The sequence below is a fragment of the Podarcis raffonei genome, chromosome 1 (assembly GCF_027172205.1).
Source record: "Podarcis raffonei isolate rPodRaf1 chromosome 1, rPodRaf1.pri, whole genome shotgun sequence".
Classification (NCBI taxonomy): domain Eukaryota; kingdom Metazoa; phylum Chordata; class Lepidosauria; order Squamata; family Lacertidae; genus Podarcis; species Podarcis raffonei.
This window is the reverse complement of record NC_070602.1, coordinates 79,299,049-79,314,008: the sequence shown is the minus strand read 5'-3', so window position 1 is coordinate 79,314,008 and position 14,960 is coordinate 79,299,049. Positions and strand designations below refer to the sequence as shown.

Sequence of the window (14,960 nt, the reverse complement as noted above, 5' to 3'; positions counted from 1 at the left end):
TTGGGTAATAACAACTCATGTTTGAATAAGTGAATTTTCGTATAACAAGTGTTTGGATAGCAGAACCTTTGCGTGTATAGCAAAGATGCCAGACTCCCTTCTGTGGTCAGGGATTTCCACAGCTTATATGTTTTGATTGTTAAATCACTACCTATGTTTCATGGGTAGCAATTCTTAAGTGAAATGAGTAAACTGGCACCTGAAGGGTAGTATAGAAATTTAATAAAGAAAGAAAGAAGCAAGCCACAATGTGGTGCCAGACATGGGGACAATGGTGTGTCACTTGGTAAAAAATGCCATCTCTGGGCAACAGGCCTCCTCAGAAGCAGAAAGGGCGCTGGGTGGTCACTTGAGGGTGCCATATTGTTAGATGGCTGAGGAAGGGGCTTTGGTCCCTATCCAATGCTGCTGTTCCACTAGCACAGCAGAGCTTTCCTCTCCTCTCCCCTGCAGCCCACCGCCATCATAAGCTGCTCCACAGGGTTGGAAGATCCTTTAGAGCAGATATTGAAGGTGCACAGGTTAATGAAAGGGAAGTCCTGCTCTGTGAATAGAACCTGGGTTGCCATATTTCAAAAGGAAAAACCAGGAACTTTTTTTTTCTTACATAAACACTGAAGAAATGTGAATTTTCAATTGTCTTGCCTAAGCTCCAGGACCAAGTGCCACCTTTTGGATGTCAATTCTGCCTTTGAAATCCCAGTAATATCCAGGGAAATCCGGACATTTGGCAGCCCTAGTAGAACTCCATGCATGTCGCGTTGGATATAACCGTTTATCCCCCTCCCCCGCCCACTCCTAATACAGGTCCTTCATTCGACTGACAACCTTAATAACACAGAGATATCGCCAACTAGATTTCAAAGGATGCCATCCAAGCATGAAGAAGGGAAAACATGCCTGAATCCAAATCAATCCCAAAATCATAAAAGTCAATAGATACAAAGAGATCCTATATGGTAGGTAATCCCTTAATGACCTAAATTATTTAGAAGTAGCATTTATATTAGTGATCCCTGCCAAAGACATTTTTGACCGTTAATAAAGCCCAAGGCTATCCTGGTCATTTGGAATTTAGCCTGCTATGGAATAGCCTGCTTTTTCCTTCCTACACCCCTCCTTGCCGCACAACAACCATCTGCTGGTTGGATGCCTTGAAAATATTTTGGTCACTAATATTTGCAGATTCCATGATTGTGTCCTGCAATTCTTAACAAAAAATGCTCCCTGATCCAGCAGGATTTTTCGCACCACTTGTTTATTTTCAAGCATGTCCATTGCCTTCAAATGTCATTTTCAATATCACCCAATCACCCATTATACATTTGGAACATTGCTATCTTTAGAGACAGTTTTGGAGAAAATCTAATCCAAGAGAGGGTGGGAGAGTGGGAAAAAAATTACGGGTGTTCTGGATTGATATTAAAAGAAACCTTGATGAAATTTCAAACCACAATTTCAATCTGAATCCCATAGCTATTTTTAAAGGAAATTTCATAGAAGTAGTACCACCTCAAGGACCTCCTCTCCACATATGACCAGACCCTGCAGTCATTACCTGAGGCCCTTTGCATACCTTCTCCATGAGTGGCCCAGAAAGCGGCAACACAAGAACAGGCCTTTTCTGTGTTGGCTCCCTGTTTGTGGAATGCTCTCCTCAGGGAGACTCAACTGGCAGCTTTGTTACATATCTTTAGGCACCAGGCAAAAACATTCCTCTTTTCCCAGGCCTTTGGCTAATTAAACAATCTGTGTGTGCGAGGGTAATTATTTTGTTGTTGTTGTTCTGGTATGTATTTTTATGATTTTATATTGTAAACTGCCCTGTGATCCTAGGATGAAGGGTGGTACAGAAATTTAATAAATAATAATAATACCAACATGCTATAAAATAGTGGAAAGTTTACCAATTATAAATAGCAAAGCACTGGGATGGGAGGTGGGAACACACACACACATAAAATCTGGCACAGGATACTAGGGAACAAAATATCCTGTGAATAATTGTGGGAAGGTACAGTAAATATGATCAACTGAAAATCTGGTATAAATTTATTTCATACTGGAACAGTGAACTCAGTCCAATAATACTGGTAATGCATGTTGAGAATGTAAGCAGAAATGTGAGGCAACGATAACTATAGAGAACTATAAATGTGGTAGATCCTTCTCTTTTAAGTAATATTTCAACAAGGAACTCTTTGGAATGGATAAATATGATTCCTGATAACTAAAGTATACAATTTATGGTTCCTGGTAAAATGAAATGTGTTATATTTTGTCGCTTAAATAAATACATATTTTTAAAGGCACTGAGTGCAAGTCTCAGGGCATCTGAAACAGAGCTAGCAGCTACACACCTTGTATGTAAGAATTACTTCCGAGAGGGATCGGTTGTGAGGCGTTTTTTCACATTTGCCTCCTGTCCTTCACCCAAGTAACTCAGAGCCACTTTCTAGCTTCACAATAGGTTAGCTATGCCAAAAGGGTGATTTCCCCAGGACTGTCCTGCGAGCTTCATATGTCAATAGCAATTTTGCATATGTGGTGGATTTTTTGTTTATGTTTTTCCTGGATATATGTGCAAATATGAATAAAAATTTATAAAAGAAAAAAAAGCAATTTTGCATATCCAATCTCAATATTCCAGCTGCCTTACTTTTTCAAAATTCTTATGTACAGCATATCCTCCAACGTTTATCCGATGAAAACAGGAATGTCCCATTCCATGATAATTTTACTTTTTATACCCCACACATCTTACTGGGTTGCCCCAGCCACTCTGAACAGCTTCCAACATATATAAAAACATAATAAAACATTAAACATTTTTTTTAAATCCCTATACAGGATTGCTTTCAGATGACTCGGGAGTCAAATAACTCCATACCCCCCAACATTTCTCCAATGAAAATAAGGACATCCTAAGGAAAAGTGGGACATTATGGGATCAAATCAGAAACGGGGTCTGCTTCTCTAAATCAGGGACATCCCTGGAAAGTAGGGACACTTGGAGGGTCTGTATACAGTGTGCCTATATGCCTACAAGGAGCTGACCTGGGCTAGGCCCCTGCAGTTCACAGAAGTGGTCAAAATCTGTCTTGCAAGGAAGTCCCTTATAGAGCACATCACAGCAGCCCATACTCTGGCCACTAATTTTGCAATATGTGAAGCCACTCTCCATCTCCTTCAGATCTGATTCTAGGACTGAAATGTTCCAAGAGACACTAATCAGTAAGAGAATTCCTCTCTCGTCTATATTTTCTCTCCCACAGAATATAATTTTTAATGTAAAATGCTCAGAGAACTTTGGTTAATGGGCAGTATAGAAACATAGCTGTCAACTTTTCCCTTTTCTTGTGAGGAATCCTATTCGGAATATGGGAATTTCCCTTTAGAAAGGGGAAACGTTGACAGCTATGCATAGAAATGTGCAAGGATGGCTGCAATGCTAACTCCACTTACCTGAGACTTGGGAGTAAGCACCACTGAATTCAGTAGGACTTACTTATGAGAGGACATGGTTAGGTTGCCCCGTCAGTAAATATTTTAAGTAAATACCAGGAGAAATGTAAATAATGTCATGTGTGCTACTGTGTCATGTTGTGGGTGGAGTGGTTCTTGCTACCTCCGCTGTGTGTATAAATAAACACACACCCCAAACAGTTTTGCTGCATATTGGAACCATACTGGGATTTCTTCTCCACCATGAAGCTGACACTTGTCCTTCTGCTCCTCGCCCTGGCATGCTGCTCCTTGGATGCGCATCACCATGGTAAGCATCACTCCTCTGGTAACTATCACACTTAATGGCTCTTTGCCTCAAGAAGCAAAAATAATCCAGTCTAATGTCTTCAGGTATGGCACCTACAAATGAGATGCAGGAGAACTTCAGCAAAATCATGAATGCCCGTACCTGACACTTCAGGCATACTCTCCTGAGGTAGCTGCAGTGGCAACCAGGGGCCCAGGATAAAAGATGGTCTTTGGGGACCCTCCACCAATGCAGCCTCCTCCCCTAATGCTGTCTGTCGTGAACATAGTATATTTGGGTAAATGGAATATCAGCACAATACCAGGGACGCGGGTGGTGCTGTGGTCTAAACCACAGAGCCTAGGGCTTGCCGATCAGAAGGTCGGCAGTTCGAATCCCCAGTTATCACTTAGTTTTTATTTACTTTTTAAAGATAATACTAAAGAAGAGTGTGTGTGTGTGTGTGTGTGTGTGTGTGTGTGTGTGTGTGGATTTAAAGTGTTTTTAACAGCCTGTTTGGGTTTTTATTTTCCTTCTTCCTAGATTCCCACAAAACATGCAAACCTATGGAGAAATTTCTAGGTGCAAAGTTTTCCGGAACAGATTCTGAGTATATGGAAGAACTTGAACGTTATTCTGACAATGAAGATGGCATCCAAGCTGCAATGGAAGTAAAAGAGCTGATTGAAACATTTTCAGATGAGAAACGTTCGGAATACTTGAAACTTCTGGTAATTTTAAGCATTGTCCTTTTTCTTGCTGGCTTTTTGTGCTTCTAACTCATAACAAGAGACAGGGGGAGGAATGTGATTGCCAAACAGAATGATCTCCTCTCTCCTCCTGCCGCAGGCTGTTCTGGGGGTTCTCCTGATGTCCCAAAAGGGATTGGGGGGTAAAAGGGGAGTCATACTGCACTAGTGGGAGCCTGTGCACTGACTTCTGCTAGCAAACTGGGTTAATTGAATCCAACCCAGGATATATATGTTCCCCCCCAAATCTATTTTTTTTATTTCATTTTTATTTATGAATTTATAAGAGTACAAAATACAGAATTGAAAAATAAAAGAAAAAAGTGAAAGAAAAGGAAGGGGGAAAGGGGGGGAGATACATTACATCAATCCATAATTCTATTTCATCGACTTCCCATCGACTTCCATGGTTCCCTAAAGTTTCCCTTTCCTGCTGCATATTCTATTTTTTCTAACTATTTAAACATTCAAATACTTCCCAGTATAAACTATAACTGCTGAGCTTACTCCAAACTGACTAAAGTTCTAACATTTTTGCAATGGTTTTTTAGGTAGTTTACAAATGGCTTCCGTCTCAGGGATGTATATGTTCTCACCTATCCCACAAATTACAGTCTTTTGGTTTTAAGAGAGTGTTTTACCCTGCAGATTGAAAGTCATATGACAAAATCTGATGCTCTAAAATGGTTTTAAATACATTGCCTGACCCCAGCACTCTCCACATACTAATTTACATCCACAGCACACGTATCTGTATTCTCTTTTCATCCCAGATAAATGTTTGCATGCCCAGGCAGATACCCCTGACCCCAAGAGCCATGAATGACTCATGACGTGTTATGGGATTAAATTGACCACAACTTTATTTAAACTTTCAGATGTAGGAAGACCTTAGCTTAGGCATTGGGCATGTATCCCTCCCAGTCCCCAGCTGGGGATCCGGAGCACATCCGGGTAATCAGATCTGTCTGGGAAGTGGGCTGGCTCTGGAAGACATTTGTTTACGCAGTGTCCACCACCATTTCACCGCAACACTGGGGAGTGCACTGACAACTTTTCAGCTTATGGCCCTTTAATGGGAAACCCTGGGATCGCCGCCGCTGAGGGGGAGCATCACCGCTACACCCCCCCCCCATATAGGGAAGATAGACTAAAGGATTCCACCCAAGGCCTAAAACCTCCAAAGTTGTGACATCTGCTACGGGGAAGGCGAAACTTGCCAATGCAGGGAAATTCCTTCCCGGTCCCTTAACAGCAACCATCCTAAAACCATAGCAGCACGTGAATACCTGTAAAAGAAGTTAACCTGTAATAAAAGAGCGTTAAACAAAGGGAGGGTAGGGAAGGTGAAGGTGAAGCTCTGGAGCTGACTGTGCGCTCTCAGGTAGTCTCCACCCCTTTTAACTACGCAAAGAGCTCTGCCTCCCCCCACCACAGATAGGTTTATTAGAACTGAGGTTTGGTGGGAACCTCAAAGAGCTGTGACGTGGGGAGGTGGACCAGAAACTTCTGCCATTGTCTCAGGGATCAGGGTACTGCGTGCGGCCATGCAAAGGGCGCCTTCCGGTTGATGGGAGAGCGGTCATTACGCAGGTTGCCTATGCCATACATGCGAACCAAGGTACAGAGAGGAGGCAAATATACCATCCCATGAGGCAATCTCCTACTGTTTGAGAAGCAGGCTGATGATTAATTCCAAGACACAAATACTTTTTCTTCCAACACCCTTGAGTTGGCTCAACTAGAACTCCCTCAAGCCCTGTCTACCTCACCCCTTCCCTTCCTCCTCATTCATAAGGATCCCTGAAGCCTCATGGCCAATAGCTGTGCCTCTCCCAGCTTTACATTACCTTTCTAATCTCCCAGCCATTCTTCACCAGCAGGCCCTGCTGACAAGGAGAAAGGCAGTGGTACGGCCCTTGGTGGTCCTTCAGATTAACCCTACTACAGTTTCTTTTCTTTTCTTTCTTTCTTTCTTTCTTTCTTTCTTTCTTTCTTTCCCTCCTGTATAATAAAAAATATCTAAGTGGTGAACAAGAGTATATGAAAATATGTACATAAAGTCACTGGAGCTACATTGCATAGCTGTGATTTCTTTCTTCATTGTCATTCAGCACTCTGTACTAACCCGGATTTCATTTAATTTCAGAAAAACTTAATGCACAAATGCAAAAAAGACTGGAAGAACTGATCTTTGGATGATGCTACGCTGATTCCACAAGCTGACTACCAATTCCTGAAATATCATATGATTGATCCATTCTTCGATTTCGCTTGTACTGGCCTTGTTGAAAGAAACTCCCTGTGGGGCAATAATCATTATGCAACAGAAAACCTAGAGAAATCTCATGTGCTGTTCTGCAATCAGTCATATTCAAATCTTATTAAACTTACTGCCTTGCATTCCTTTGCTCAAGTTTCATTCCTGTAGGCTGTTAAATGTGTGCCATTTGCACTGATCTCTTGAGATTTGCTAGAGCCAGCCAGAGACTATGTTAGAGCAGAACAAGAAATATTCTGAACAGCAAGTTGCTGGCCCAGCTCTTAGGCAGTTGTGCTTCCCTAACTTCCAAACCATTTTTGTGGGGGGGTGGGGAGAGTGGCTAGTACTAGGGACAAAGTGCCATAATGATCAGTCAGATACACTGATTCCAGAAAGTCATGGAAGCAGGTGGTAGAGTTTATGGGCCCCAACTTTGATCCCAGGAACAGGAATGCAGCTGATAGAGTTGATATGCTCACCTGTGAATAAATGTCTACACCCCCCACACACACAAATGTGAGTAAATGCGCTCGCACGCTCATGATACTGACATGTGCTAGACAGTCAGGAGCTTATATTACAAGGTTAAAGGAAGGCAGCAAAGATAAGCTAGAGGAAACCATTCATTTGTCCACTTTTTCAAAATAGACAAGACCTTTCTGCAGGCAATATGATTAGCCCAGGGATGATGAACAAAACATTTCAATAAGGAACAAAGACTGCCAAATGCATCATGTGACTCTAGTCAGTGGCCTCATCTGCACAATACAATTATAGCACTATCATAACACTTTAACCGTTGTGGCTTCTCCCAAAGAATTCTGGGAAATATACTTTATTAAGGTGCTGGGCACTCCTTCCTCCAAGCAGCCCCCCCATCTCTAGACCTTCTTTCTTGCCAAACCACTGTAATTGGATATTGCAGAAAAATGGATTCAGTTTAGTCCCACAAGGCTTGCACTCTTGTTTAAGAAGTCTTACGGCAGCATCTTGCACTTCTCTGAACCTGGTAGGACTCTTAACATAACGTAAGAATATAAGATGATCCTGCTGTATCAGACCAATGGCCCATCTAGTCCAGCTTGCTGTTCTCACAGGGGTCAACCAGGTGCCTATGGGAAGCCTGCAAGTTGGACTTGAGCTGGACAACAGCACTCTGCTCACCTGAAACTCCCAGCAACTGGGATTCAGATGTATGTTGGCTCCCAAGGTAGGACAAGGCCATCATTGCTAGTAGCCACTGATGGTCTTATCCCCCATGAATTTGTCTAATCCTTTTGGAAAGCCATTCAAGTTGGTGGCCATCACAGCCTCTTGAGGGATCAAGTTCTGCACTTTAACTATCTGCCCTGAATCTTCCAGCATTCCGCTTCACTGGATGCCCATGAGTTCTAATGTTATGAAAGAAGCAGAAAAACACTTTCTCCATGTCATGCATAATTTCTGTCACATCACCTTTTTTCTCTGAACTAAAAAGTCAAAAATTCTGCAGCGTTTCCTCACAGAGAAATTACTCCACCTTCTTGATACTCCACCTTTTTGGAGCCCTTTGCAAAATCTTTTCATGCTAATGACTCTGAACAATCTATTATCTTCCACAAACTTGGCTACCTCACTGCTTACCCCTAACATTTGTATAATGGTGTTTTTATGATATCAGCAGTTTTATTTTTAATTCCTTTTCTAGGGATCTTCTGTTGTGGAGGTGGGGGGTGATTAACAAAATCAATCCTCCTGGCAATATCTGGGAATATCCCCTCACTCACGCATTTTAGGACATTCCATACCTTTCCTCAGCAGAGTTTCTTGTTCACTGAGAAAAATAAAGCTGAGGTATATGTAAACTCAGCTTTAATAATAAAGAAAACTGTAACAAAAAAACATAATGAAAGAAACTAAATACGACGACATGAGGCAAGTTTGAGGCAAGAAACAAGAAGAGACAGTTGGTCCCTCCTAACTGAAACTTAACGGAACACACTGAAGGGAGGGGCTGATTCTGGAGCAGAACACACAAGCCCCTCCCACCAGATACCTAGCACTCTACTATTCAAATTAGGCCCTAGTGTTTTTCTTACATCTTCAGCATGGGATTTGTCTTTCCACAGCTGCTACACCCTGGGTCAAATATTCCTTCAGCTACTACCCCAAAGTCTCATTCCTGATCAGTCACTGCCAGTTCAGACCCTATGAGTGTATATGTGAAATTAAGATTATTTTTCACCGCAATATGCATCACTTTACACTTGTTTACCCTGAATTGCATTTGCCATTTACTGCCCATTCCCTCAATTTGGAGAGGCCTTTTTGGAGCCCTTTGCAAAATCTTTTCATGCTAATGACTCTGAACAATCTATTATCTTCCACAAACTTGGCTACCTCACTGCTTACCCCTAACTCTAGATCACTTTCAAACAAGCCAAAGATCACAAGTCCCAATACCAATCCTTGTGGGATTCCACTTTCCACATGTCTCCATTTGGAGGACTGTCCATTGATTCCTGTTCTCTGTTTTCTTAACCAATATCTGACCCACAAGAAGACTTCTCCTCTTATTCCATGACTGCTAACCTTACTAAACTTTTATGAGGTACCCTGTTAAAGGTTTTTGAAAGCCAAGGTACACTACATCATTGGATCAGTTCTATCTATATGCTTGTTGACACTCCAAAATAAATCTAATAGCTTCGTCAGAAAGGGCTTGTCCATGCAGAAGCTTCTTGATGATGTACAAACAGCCTGCCTGTCTCTCATAAGAGTACATAAAAAGGCAGTGCCTATCCCCAGAGAGGCATAATACCCTCCAAGCAGCAGCATTGGGGTAAAGTGGCTGTAGCCTCCTTGTATTTTACTGATCTACTCAGTAAGCATGACCAACAGACAGGAGATAGGAATGTTGTATTCCAGAAACATCTGGAGAGCCATAAGTTCCTTATCCTTGACAAGAGCTCCTGAAAAGGTTTTAAGGGTTGATCAATCCATTAATCCACCTGATAGTATGCTTGTGAGCACGCCTCTTCTACAGCACACGAAGGTGCAAAATTTGCCTCAGACACTTAATACCAAACACACAAAGCTGCTTTGCACAGGTTCAGATCATTTTCCATCTAGGCCACACAGACGTATTAGTGTAAGCACTAGATTGGCTCTGCACAGCCCTGACCTCACCACCACCTTCCCCTTCCAGTACATAGAAGTGATGCTACCTCTGTCAAATGTTGTTGTTGCAGCTCCACCCAACCAGGTGAGCTGCTCTTGATCTCTCATAATAGTATACAGCATTTTTAAAATGGGTCAGATTTCTTTTCATGGTAAGTCTCGTGATTATTATTTTTTAAAATCTTTGGCCCTTTTCACTTTGTTTTTAGCTAAGGAATCTTTCTGCCCGTGTCAGACCTTTCGCCCACAGAAAGTTATAGTACATTCCTCCACACAAGGAAAAGATAACAAGGAAAGAAAAGGAGAAGGATATCAGAAGAAACCTAACTGGTTAGTAAAGATAATATTGTCTATACTGTCTGCTTATGAAATGAATGAATGAAGATGATCTGGAAAATTGGGGGGAGTGCATAGAATTCAAAGCAGAATTCATAGTTAGCCTAGCCCAAAGACAATAGGTGGTATCCAATGAAGTCGTTCCATCCGTGGCGGAGCTTGGGGCCTCAAATTTCAGTGGAGCCCTGCGCAACTTCAAAATTCAGCACCCTCCGCCTTTCGTGCTCCATTCTAAATCATAGTTGTGGTGTCCCCAGCATTGCCACTCCCCTAAATCCATTCCATTAGGACATGAATAAGAGAAAACACACAGGCCTGGGCACAAATCAATATGCAAAGGAGAAATGTCAATATATACACATTCTTCAATTTAGGTAATCCCATAATGACCTAAAGAATTTAAAAGCAACATTCATATTAGCAATACTTGGCAAAGTCAAGATAGTTTGGACTGTTTATAAAACCTCAGGCTATACGGATCATTTGCATTTACCTTACCCTGGAACAACCTGCCCTTTCCATTTTTGCCTCCATCAACCATTTGCTCTCTATAACCTTGAAAATCTTACAGCCACTGATCTTTTGTCCTGAAATTTCCTTTGCATATAATTGAATGCACATTTATATATTTATAAAGTGGTTGGGGTGCGGGAATCAAATCAAAGACACAGAATGAAAACCTGAGTGTATTTGTAATTGATTTAGCAACTGCACACAGGGTCTATTAAGTATAACACTTGAGAGAGAGAGAGAGATTTTGTTTTGTTACGTTCTCGTCCCCAGAAACTCAGTGTGGCACTCGAGCCTCACAATACCCCTTTGAAGTACGCTATACCAAGAAAGAGTGATTTTCCCAGGGCTACCCAGTGAGCTTCATATGTGAGCAGGGATTTGATGCATCGAAACTCAAGAGTACAGCCATAACTCTCTCTTGGCTCTCTTGTCTTCTTAAATCCTACGTACACTCTGCATATAGGTCAACAGGCAGCCACACCTGAGCCTCCTTGTGCTGTAGGAATTGATCTTCGTCTCTCCATCTTGCCAACCTTAAGTTTAGTTCACCCCATTTCCATGGCATTTTTCTTTTCTTCTTTTAAAAGCTGCCACAAAAATTCAGGTAGATGATATTCTGTATCAGTTTGCTGACAGACTGGCTCTTTCCCCCATCTGCAGTGCAGACAAATAGTCAAAAATTTGATTTTGTCCCCTCAAGGAACGCTCTAATAGGGCACACCGCAGTAACCAACCCAGTGCACGCTGAATTTTAAATGCACACAGCAGCTCTCCGTCTCCTTTGGATTTGATCAGAAATGAGGAGGAGAACAATGTGAATAAGGGCATGTGTTGTGTTGTAGGCGGAGCAGCTCGTGGGCACATAGAGCTATATATATAGATGCCTGAGCTGCGCAGCTCAGGATCCCAGATAGTTTTGCTGTGGGCTGCAACCCGTCTGAGAATTTTTCTCCATCATGAAGCTGACACTCATCCTGCTCATCGCCCTAGCATGCTACTGCTCTACAGGTAAGCATCACTACTGAGACTTCTGGCTCCCGGTTTCAATAGACTCAAGAAGCAAACATTTAGTAGTATGGCATAACATTTCCAGAGATGCCATTTGTAAATGAAATACAGTAGAATCTCAGTGAAATGAACTTCAAGAGCTGGACATTTTAGGCAATGAGACATCCTGGACCAGCTCTGCAGGGCCTCCACTCAAGTGCAGCACAATGCAAAGCAGGCTTACTCAAAAGTAAGTCCTGTTGTGCCCAATGGGGCTTTCTCCCCAGTATGCTTTCTGTAAGATTGCACAGGCCACAGTTAGGGATACTGGAGAATTCTGATGGAAATGGAAGCAGAAATCACCACTGTTCACTTATTCATTCCACGTCTGGAATGAAAATCAGTTGATTGAACGCAATTGGTATAAGCTGTTGTCACTTTCAGTCTGGAAATGTTACATGATTGATGAGCGCGCCCCCCCTGCATTTGCCCCGTGTTTCCACTGCATAGAAATGAATGAGGTGGAATAATGCAATGGCAATGTAATTACATAATTTACATAATTATGTAAAATTTGTCATATCGGACAGTGAGACGAGTAACATAGTTTCTGACAGAAACGGTGCTTTCTTACATCCCTAGTGACAGTACTGAACTCTAAAAAATCATTATGGCAACCAGATGCAAAAAAAAAAAGAAAAGAAAAAGGACAAGGCTCCTGTACCTTTAAAAATTTCAACAGGTATAGTTTGGCATGGGAGGTGCATCTGCAGAAATCTCTTTTACACAGCTGTTAAAAGGTGCAAGAGCCCTGTCCCTTTTTTGAACCTCGGCACCCTAAAAATCACTGAAGATGATAGTCAGTGAGTTTAAGTGGGCTACAACAGGACTCAGTTTGATCTAGTGATATGTGCATTTTATGGTAAATTAAGATGCCATATTTATGGCCTCCAATTTAGAAATTACTCGGCTGTGAAAAGGCCAGTTTTGGTTAGTGCTACACAGAGGAAGTATAGTATTTCCCCCCCTGCATCTACGGACCCCAGGAAACATAGCACCCTCTGGTCAGGGCTGTGTGTCCCTGACATACAAACATGGTAAGGAAAGAACATTTAAACCATCCTCATGTGGTGTCAGCACAAGAAAGTGCTTTTCCTGTGGAGCTTTCTTGCAGAGAAATGGGCATCCAAGCTGGAGCTGGAGCTCAGCTGAATCATATTATTTCCATCCAGTTATCAGGTGATTATTTCTTTTTTCTAAGATGACAATAAAGAGTTTAAATAAAACATGTATAAAGTATTATAAATTCAGTTTTTGTTTTTGTTTTGTTTCCTCCCCCCCCCCCCCAGTTTATTCTGAGCTATGTCCTTCTGTCGAGAATTCAGTGACTGCATTCCTTTCTGGAACAGCGGATGACTTAAAAGAGGAGCTTAAAAAACACGTACCTCGTTCAAAGTATGGGATAACCAATGCACAGAAGGTGCAAAGTTGTACCCAGGATGAATTTACAGAAAAGGAAAAAGAGGGGTTATATGATCTTGTGGTAATTATCTATTTTGCCATTTTTTTCTTGCCTGTGTTTGGGTATTTATTATACCTTGTCTTTCATCCCGACAAACTTTATTTGCAGTCTGCTATTTAAAAACATTATTTTAGCATGCATATCAAAGGCCACAAGTTAATATCTGATGATCTAAAAAGGTTCTAAATTCTTTGTCCTGCCATCTATATTACCAGAGCCTTCTCCATATGTCAGAGACTAATTCAGGTCATACACTAATAACTTTAGTTTAATATGCATGCAGCAGGCCTGTGCCATCATATGGAAGACCCATCTTTTCCAACCCTAAAGCTGCCCAATTGTTCTGATGGTTGAGCCAAGTGAATTGAGGCACAGATAGAAGGCAAAGTTGCCTTTTATTGACTTTCAGTCATTTTCACCATGGCATGATCTTCTACTGTTCAGGAAGCAGGCTGTTGAGTAATGCCTGCCAAGAACCAGCTAGCCCCAACCTTCCTCATTTCCTTTATTGCCTGTACTTAATTTGTTTCATTTCATTTCAGAAAAAGATGGTTGACAAATGCAGCAGCGACGAGTAATTTTGATCTATGGAAGAAGTCAATCAAATTCCACATGCTGACTACTGATATTGGTTGCTGGAAAATATTGATCCATTCTTCTATTTCTTTGATCCTGTCATTGACGTCGGAGCTCCTGCCTCCCTTTGAAGCAATAATCATATGCTGCAGAAAAGCTAGAGAAATCTCCTGCCAGTTTCTTCAATCATTCCTACTTGAATCATTATTAAAACCCGTGATTTGCATTTCTGTGCTGAAGATTCATTTTTCAGTGTGTATGATAAATGTCACAGTTAATCCAGAGACTACTTGAAGGATCTAGAGAACAATTCTAGAAAGGGAATTTAATTTTTGTTGATATTTATTTATAAAAATATTTATATACCGCCAACTCAAAGCAGGGTAGAGCAAAAGATAAAATGAAATGAAATAGTTTATTGTCACTTGTACAACTTGTATACAGTGAGATTACACGAGCACCCCCCACTCAGCTCTCTTAGTCTTAATTCCCCTCGTTTACTGATGCACACCCACCAAACCCAAAAGTCAGTTGCCCTGTTGTTATCTTTTCATTCAGCAGCCTAACAGCCCATGGATAGAAGCTGTTCTTTACCCTGTTGGTGTGACTAATCATGCTTCTATATCTTCTGCCCGAGGGCAGGAGATCAAGAAAGTACAGGCCAGGGTGTGAATCATCCCTGAGAATTTTCCTTACTCTCCTGAGGCAACGTTCTTCCGCTGTTTCATCCAGCGGATTCACGGGACAGCCCATAATGTCTTGTGCTGTATTCACCACCCTCTGTAGGCACTTCCTATCAGTTGATGTCAAACCAGCGTACCACACCGTGATGCAGTATGAAAGGACACTTTCTATTGTGGACCAGTAGAAGGAGGTCATCAAATGTTGATTGACATTGTTCTTTCACAATAGTCTGAGGAGATGGAGTCTCTGTTGGGCTTTCTTAACCACCTGGGTTGTATTGATTTTCCAAGTAAGATCTTCACTGAGATAAACTCCTAGGAATTTAAAGGAAGAGACTCTCTCCACACAGCCCTCCTCGATGTACAGCGGGGCTAGTTCTCCTCTCTTCCTCCGAAAGTCCAACACTATCTCCTTTGT

At 41.7% G+C, this 14,960-nt stretch overlaps 1 protein-coding gene across 1 annotated transcript; it reads left to right on the top strand.

The window, feature by feature from the left end:
- The first annotated feature begins 11,638 nt into the window (after positions 1–11,638).
- Positions 11,639–14,085, top strand: LOC128417584 (major allergen I polypeptide chain 1-like). The gene is made up of 3 exons (XM_053396459.1): positions 11,639–11,782; positions 13,111–13,304; positions 13,826–14,085. Exons 1-3 carry the CDS (start codon positions 11,731–11,733, stop codon positions 13,859–13,861), a joined length of 282 nt encoding a protein of 93 aa, XP_053252434.1. The 5' UTR covers positions 11,639–11,730; the 3' UTR covers positions 13,862–14,085.
- The last annotated feature ends 875 nt before the right edge of the window (positions 14,086–14,960 follow it).